At 31.6% G+C, this 8,743-nt stretch overlaps 1 protein-coding gene across 2 annotated transcripts; it reads left to right on the top strand.

Moving 5' to 3' along the window:
* Window positions 1-3,763: 3,763 nt before the first annotated feature.
* On the top strand, window positions 3,764-5,027 carry LOC107671404 (hepcidin-1-like). Of its 2 annotated transcripts, none has more exons than XM_016464320.1 (3): window positions 3,764-3,959; window positions 4,146-4,205; window positions 4,618-5,027. In XM_016464320.1, exons 1-3 carry the CDS (start codon window positions 3,873-3,875, stop codon window positions 4,714-4,716), a joined length of 246 nt encoding a protein of 81 aa, XP_016319806.1. In that variant the 5' UTR covers window positions 3,764-3,872; the 3' UTR covers window positions 4,717-5,027. The 2 variants fall into 2 exon arrangements, with proteins under 2 accessions (XP_016319806.1, XP_016319807.1); XM_016464321.1 differs by having other exon boundaries at window positions 4,149-4,205.
* Window positions 5,028-8,743: the final 3,716 nt, after the last annotated feature.

The raw sequence follows: 8,743 nt of genomic DNA on the forward strand, positions 1-8,743 counted from the left end.
TTTATATATATATATATATATATATATATATAAGAAATAATGTTTCCTTACTTATGACATTACTTATTTCCTTATGATATGTTTTTATTTGTATTTTACTTTTTACGTTATTTTATTTTTTATTTAATTTAATTGGACTTTTCAGCTTTAAAGCTACATCCATCAAACTCAGCACAGTATTTTGTACTTTTCTAACTTTTTTTTAAAAGGTAAGCAGCATATTTATTGCCTTCTAAGATTAAAAAAAAAAAAATGTCATGCTAAATTCTAAGGCAGCATCACGGTTCTTAATTACAGAGACAATCCCAGAATGCATTGCACCAAGCTCTTTAAAAATCGCGTTCAAAAGGATGGTATAAATATATATTTTTTTACCCAGTTTTTATCTCATTGTTTGCTAAACAACATGCTAACATCAAAACCTATTCAAATCAATAGTTTTTTTAATCAAATCTTTTGCATTTCAAATAGCTTAGTTTTCTTGGGTGATCATCTTTTAATTCAAATTAAAAATGCATGCTTCAGTTTTATAATATACAAAGTAACATAAATGCATATTTATGCACAAAAACAAAATTGCTAAATCTTTAGAAAACAGAAAAAAATGAATGTTTATGTTTTTTTTTTTAATGTTTATTAGTTTTTAACAAGAATAGCATACAAAATAACACGTATCAAAATTACATAAATCCAACCAAAAATGGCTCACTTTCGAGCACATTTCAGTTGTGATGCTGCCTATGAATGCAGCTGCTTATATTGCTAAAGAAAACAGCATCAAGTTGCTATGTTTTGATGGTTTTAGATGGGATTTGCTCACAGTACAGCGGTTTAAAACCAGCAAAACACCAGCTAGACCAGCTAAAATCATCTATGACCATCAAACCAGCTTTCTAACAGCTTCTGTTCCTGCAGTAGCTCACTAGGTTGAATCAGAGTTGTTGATGGGTTGTTTTCTCTGCTCTCTTATGTCACGTTTTCACCTGCTTTCATTAGGCTTTTTGTGAAGGCTGGATATCGATCGCCATGTTTTGGTGGTGATTTGTGTGTTTGGGAAAGTGTGAGTGGATGAATTCCTGACAGAGGCAGGATCCGTGCAGGTAAGAGAGGAGGAGAGGGGTCATCGGCCCGGGACAGAGCGAGAGAGACGGGCTGTGGCGCCTGTCAGGTTGACAGCAGTGTCTGCGTCTGTTTGACCAGAAGATCCCGGCTGATAGCACTGGCGTCGCTCTCCAACAAACGCACTAATGTGTCCCTGCAGCTCTTGAGAAAGACTGCTCGCCCGTTAAATACAGCAAACACGATCACCACAGCTTGTGCTACACAGACCTGTTTTTGAGTGATGATGCAAACTAATAATGAATCAGAGTTTTGAAAAAGACACTGGTTCACGTAAATGAATCAAATTTAGCAACTATAAACATACCATTTTTGTTATCTTAAATCTTATTTTATCTTAAAAACTTATTGTACTAAAAAAACTAAACCTGAAATAAGGAATAAACAGTTGTATAGACATATATATATAAAAAAACTTTAAAAAATGACTGAAATCCATAACTAAATGACTAAAACTAAATAAATATATAAATCCCAAAATATAAAAATAAAAACGAATTCAAAATATTGATAAACACACACATTTAACATAGAGCATTCAACATTTCCAATACAATTCAAATTCATTTTTAGAATCGTTTTTCATAAAAATATAATATATAATATAATGAATAAAAATGTAATTGTAAAAAAAAAAACTAAAATGAATAAAATATATACAATTTATATAGTTAGAAAAATAGTACAGGTGATTATAATTAAATAGCTGGCTTTTATTTGTCATTGTACAAAAGTAATAAAGCAAAAAAAAAAAAAAAAGAATAAAAAAATAGGGAATTCTCATTGCAATGCATTTCATGATGCCAGTGATCATAGATTATATAAAGAGCATTTACTGTGGAAAAAAAAGCAAGAGGCAAATTTATCACCCACAAAGTGCATTACTACTTAATTCAAGCATAATTTTAAATCATTATTCCCCAAAATGTGGCCTAGACTTGTCCTTTATTTAATGGAAATTTTGTCTTTAGCAAAAAAATTGATTTCAAGACGCAGATGGTCTGGTCTCTGTTTTATGGCGATTTCATCTGCACTTTAAATTCTTCAGAACAATAATTGAAATCATTATTGATGTCCGTCATGAGGCCGTTCTGGTTCATATTTATTGACATTATTGACAGACGCTCTGGCAGAAGGTTATCTGATGCTTGCACACCTCATGAATCGTGTGAGAACGAGGCAATCTGTTATTCATTTATATATCAGCATACATGATGCTGTACAGTTACAGTGAGTTTATTCACAGTTATTATAGTGTGTTTCTCATTCAGTTACTCACAGATATTCCTGATGCGTTACTGTGTGTCACACTTTGCCATGCAATTTCCCTCTTTGTTGTCCTATAACCACAAAAAAGGTCAAGTTTGAGGTTTTCTAACATGATAATAGACTTCTACTACTGTTTATATCTATTTATGTCCTATCTAGCAAATTTACTTCAGTAAATTCAGTTAACAGCATTGATTTGTTCCCCCTCTGGCAATTATTAGAATATTAAACGTTTTCAATTCAATTCAATTCAAATTTATTTGTAGAGCATTTTTCATAATAAATATCAGCTTTACAAAAGACAGTGCCACATAAGCAGGAAGCATGACGATCTCCCTGGAAACAGCACAAACACAAAGAATATAGGTTACATTTTCTAACATGAACATTACAAGGAAAGAGAATTTGTTACTGTTAAAACACATTACAATACATTAAATTATGTAGCAGTTTTTTCTATTTATTTAATTATTGAATTTATTATTTATTTAAAAAATGTATTCAAATGTATTTTATTTTCTATTTTATTTTTATATTTAACATTATTTATTTATTCTTTATTTATTCATATTTCTGTTTAGATGTGCCTTAAACCAATGAGCCTTTAAGCAAATATTTAATTTTATAATATTATATATTTAAGTTAAGTTTTACCAATAATTTTATTTAATAATTCATCTTTCTTTTGTTTAGTTTGATCTTTTCTTTCGTTTAGTTTTTTTTCTTCTTTGTTTGTAACACATGAGAGGCAAAATACTGATTCCTTATATATAAATATATATATATATATATAAAAAAAATGTCCCCCCTTTTTTTGGTGGGGGGGGTGTTATATAATGAAAAAGCATATAATTTCTTCTGGGAAAGCAAAAATATCAATCTATATGATAAGAAAACAGAAAACTGAAGACTGATGGCATTGATGTTCATCTTGTTTGTTTGTTTTTAAAGGCCTTGCTGTATATTATACTTTAATGGACAACCAATGGATTCTATTGATTTAGGAGTAGAAGGAAAATATAATGTCATTAGAAACATAACTTTTGCCAATTTATCATTTAAAACTGATATTTTATCAGTATCGGGGCTCTTTCTTTTGCTACAGAGTTCAGGTAAACTAACATGGGAATCGATTTATTAGTGCAATGCTTATTGGTAATCAAAACTAATTCTTTCTTTGATTGATTGATTGATTGATTCACTCAGTCATTCATTCATTCATTCATTCATCTCCATGCTGGACATTTGATGTAATTTCCACATGTGAAGCTGTTGAGAGTTTCCAGAGTTGAGTAAGAGCTGATGGGAAGAGTCACGCAGGTCAAAGGGGAAAAACGACGCTCTCTGAGCTCAATATAAATATCAGAGCATGAGCAGAAGAAAGAGTAAACCTAAAAGAGCAACAGAGGAATCACTTCAGCAGATATCATCCTCTACATCAGCTCCTCAAGAGAAGGACTACCGTCAGCGTTGCAGAAGTGAAAATGAAGTTGACACGTGTGGCTCTCGCTGCTGCAGTCGTCATCGCATGCGTCTGCATCCTCCAGACCGCAGCTATTCCCTTCACACAGGTGAGCGTCTGCGCTGAAAATTTACACTCAGAAGTCAGAACCACCAGTAATATTATTTATTCATTGCGTTATATTTGCATGAAACTGCAATTTTGACGTAATCCGCTTAGCATTATATAATGTCACTAATGACTAAATGAAAAACATACCACCTATTTTAAAGTCTTGCCTTCTGTATTTCATCAGCAGACTGAAGATGAGCATCATGTGGAGAGTGAAACACCACAGGAACAAACAAATCCTTTGGTATGTATCCAGCTCAGATTTGTTTATTTTAGATTGTTTTAAAAAAAATGTAATTTAATTAAACACTCTTCTATTTTTTTATTATTATACACACACACACACACACACACACACACACACACACACACACACACACTTTCATATCAAAGAATGATTATGTATTATTAATTATATATTATTATTTTTATCATTAATTATTTGTAGTTATTGTTTTATTTTTACATTTTTATTTAATCAAACACTTTATATATCCTACATGTGGCTCATTCTAAAAATCTATAAAAATGTATATTAATTAATAATATTAATAATCAATGGATTTAATTAATATTTTGTTGTTGTTGTTGTTTAAATTGTAATTGAATGTTTTTAGGAGGCCCTAAATAAAATGTAATTTCTTGTTCCCCAATAGGCATTCTTCAGGGTTAAACGGCAAAGCCATCTGTCCCTGTGCAGATACTGCTGCAACTGCTGCCGCAACAAAGGCTGTGGATACTGCTGCAAATTCTGATCCTGCGGGCGTTTTACCGAGTCCCATGTGCTCAGGAAAAGAGTTTCTTTGAAACATTAACTTATTTGGACTTTTGTCTTCCAAACCCCTGCTGAAATGATTTTCCCTGTCGCACCATGTTGTTTGAAACGGGTATAAATGCAGGCTGTGTCTCCTCACATATACTGCTTTGTAAAAGTTGCAGCTACTGAAATTTAACAATATGAGAACTCACCTACTTTTGTTAACGCTTTCATGATTTTGTATATTTTATACATGTATATATTTTTATGCCTATATGTACAATGATTGTTTAGTAAATGGAAAGCTTTTGGATATTTGTAATAAAATGATTTAACATTTGAACTGTGTTGTTATTTAAGGTCAGTCAGTGGTGAATCTCTAGGGGGCCCTAAACACACACACACACACACACACACACACAGATATCAGGCAGAAATGCTGTTTATGCACCTCAGAGACTATCAGAGCCTACAGCATTAATATTATCATCATCATATAGCTAATACTGTTATTATATATAATATAATATTAATGTTTAATTATTAGGTTTTGATTTCTTATTTATTAGGTTTTTAACACTTAATTAAAATGGAATATTAATAGAAATAGTTATTAATATTATTTTTTATTATAAGTGTGTGTGTGTGAAGGTGGCTGGGTATAAGAAATATTATTAATAGTACCTTTTAAAGTTAATTATTAATTCAAATTCTAATTAAGAACTTTTTTCTATATTTTACATATGCATACACACATATCAAGTATAAGAAATAATATTAATTAATATTATTATTAATAATGAAACATTTTATTTTATATATTGACACACACACACACACCTGATTAAACACTTTTTTATATTATACATATGTGCTACATGTAAGTCATTCCAAAGAAATTTATAAAAATTATTAATGTTATTAATGATAACAAAAATGAATAGACAATGTAAATATTTTTGTTTTTACTTTTTAATTAAATGCTAATATTAATTTTTAAATTTGTATTTAATTATTTTTATCTTTAAATGTTAATTAAACACACACAAGGTACACACAGCTATTGATATTGGCAACTTTTAATTAGACTTTTCATCAATATCTTTGACATTTAATGACATTTATTGCTTCTCTCTCTTTGTTTGAGCTTGTTGCAGTTTTTTGTGAAATATACATCTGATAAAGTATTTAGCCAGCCTTTGCATCACAAGGACATTAAAACATAGGCGTCTGACTAGATTTGATAACAGACACTGTGGATGCAGACACATTAAGCTGCTGTTGTGTTTCTAAAGTGGCCTCTCAAATCTCGACAGCTTTTTCAACATACATCCAGCAGCGTTATTCAATATGCTTGAGATTCCTAAGCAGAATGGATGAAGACTTTAATCAAGGCAAACCACCAACACAAACATGCTGCCTGGCTCTTCGTTATGTTGATTGCAGGCAGCACCTGGAGTCCTTAGTTTTAATTAGTATAAAGGAATATTGGCAGTCGCTCTTATTCTTTCTCTGTGTCTGATTGTTGAGGACCTTGTGGCGACTATGGTTTTTCTTTTGTAATAGGAAGTTAGGAATATAAGACATTGTAGGTTTGGTCTAAAATTTGGTCTTATGAATCATGTACTATCTTGTACTATTATTATTATTATTGTTTAAGAAATTAGTTCAGCAGGAACACATTAAATTGATCAAAAGTGGCAATAAAGACATTTATAATGTTACTAAAGATTTCAATTTCACATAAATGCTGTTCTTTTGAACTTTCTATTAATCAAATCATCTTGAAATGGATTATGGTTTCCTCAAAAATATTTGGCAGCTCAACTGATTTCAACACTGATAATAATCAGAAATGTTTCTTGAGCAGCAAATCAGCATATTAGAATGATTTCTGAAGATTATGTGACACTGAAGACTGGAGTAATGATCCTGAAAATACAGCTTTGATCACAGAAATAAATTACAGTTAAACAGATATTCAAATACAAAAGTTATTTTACATTGTAATAATATTACACAATATTTACTGTTTTTTATTTCTGTATTTTTATCAAATAAATGAAGCCTTGGTGAGCAGAAGAGATTTTTCAACCACACCTTTTGAATGGTAGTATTTCTTCAGAAGACTTGGAATATAATAGACAATAACTAAAGAAAAGTCTTATGGAAAACTTTTTACTATTATTATTTATTAAATGTAATAAATATTGTTATTATTATTATTAGTAGTAGTATTAGTATTAGTAGTAGTATTGTAATAATAATGATTATTTTTTTATAATTTTAATTACTTTTTATTACCTTTTAATTACTTAATTATTTGCATTATGATCCTTTTGGAGTTTCAAGTGTGGTCACTATGAACTCTTATTATTGTATTTTTTCCACAATAAATAATAGCAGTGGTGTTCTGAAATGTTTTTTTTTATTTTTTTTTTATCAAACGTAAATTCATGTCCCAGACAAATTTTCTTTGTTAAATATACATTACTTACACTATCAGAAATTTTTTTTTAAATATTTTTACATTGTAAAATGTAATCAATATTCTATTTATTCTATTTTAAGCCAAGTATGAATCTCATCAAGTTAGTGTTTTTAAGCATTTTACATTCATTCCTAAACAATAATTCAAGGCAGTAACAATTTAAACAATACATTTTATTTGCAAACTTATTGGATGAGCAGTCATCAAATCATTTGCAAACCCGGAAAGCGCAAGAACACAAGAGGCGGGATTTGTTGAACCAATCACAGTAGAACATAAGCAGTCATATCCAATCATATCGCGATGGAGGCATTGCCTCCTCTCAAGTGACTTTCCCCCATTCATTTTCAATTACCCCCCACCAAAGCCACCGCACGCTTTAGGGCAGGGGTCACCAAACTCAGTCCTGAGGGCCGGTGTCCTGCAGAGTTTAGCTCCAACCCTAATCAAACACACCTGAAGCAGCTAATCAAGCTCTTACTTGAAACTTCCAGGCAGGTGTGTTGAGGCAAGTTGGAGCTAAACTCTGCAGGACACCAGCCCTCCAAGACCGAGTTTGGTGCTTTAGGGGGTCTGTTAAAACTCAATGGGCTCAGGGGAGGCGAGAGAGACACGGACTCCCGCTGTAACTTTACCTGCTGGTGTCGCTGTTTTATACTACAATTTTTTTTCTCTCATCCAATATTTTGAGGAGACACTGCCTCCCTTGCATCCTCGGAGGAAACGCCCCTGAGGTTCGTAACGACAGGAGGGGAGCAAATGATGACAGAATGTTAATTTTCGGGTGAACTGTCCCTTTAAGACCAGTGACACTCCAGTAGTTTCATTGGTATGTAAAGTCTTATCTTGGCTCCAACAACTGAACTTCACACAGCAGCTCATGGATTCTGGCTCGTTCCAGAACAAACGCGTGGTATCGGCTGCACTGTAAAAAAAAATAAGTTGATTCAACTTAAAATAATTTGTAACCTGGCTGCCTTAAAATGTTGTGTTCAATAAGCTAAAAAACATTTGTTGTTTACACATATATTGGAGTTCCTTAAACCTAGAATTAATAGTTGGGGTAACAAAGGTGAAGTGGAGTTAACTTTATACTTTGTTTAACCAACCAGTTTTTAGTTAGCCCAACAAGACGAGAAAGTTGTGCTAACCTAAATTCAAGTTGAAACAACATAAAACTAGTGAGACCAACAAACGTTGAGTTGTTTAAACTTAGCATTTTGTTGAATAAACTTGTAAGTATAAGTTGTGCAAACTAAATACAAATTGGTCAAACTAAGCGTCTTGTTGAATTAACTTATATTTTTAAGGCAGCCAGGTTACTTTTTCAAGAATAGTTCATCTCACTAGTAATGTTTAGTTCATTCAACTGGCTGAACAGTTAATTTGCCCACACAACTCAAGTTTCTATTTTCTACTGTACCACATAAAATTGGCATGGACATTTAAGAACATGCAATGTATTTTATTTTATTTCAAAATTGACAGCAGGAAGCTAAAGTCTCAAATCCTTTTTTACAGTGTGTGTAATTTG

This window comes from Sinocyclocheilus anshuiensis, unplaced genomic scaffold, assembly GCF_001515605.1.
Source record: "Sinocyclocheilus anshuiensis isolate Anshui unplaced genomic scaffold, SAMN03320099.WGS_v1.1 scaffold552, whole genome shotgun sequence".
Taxonomy (NCBI): domain Eukaryota; kingdom Metazoa; phylum Chordata; class Actinopteri; order Cypriniformes; family Cyprinidae; genus Sinocyclocheilus; species Sinocyclocheilus anshuiensis.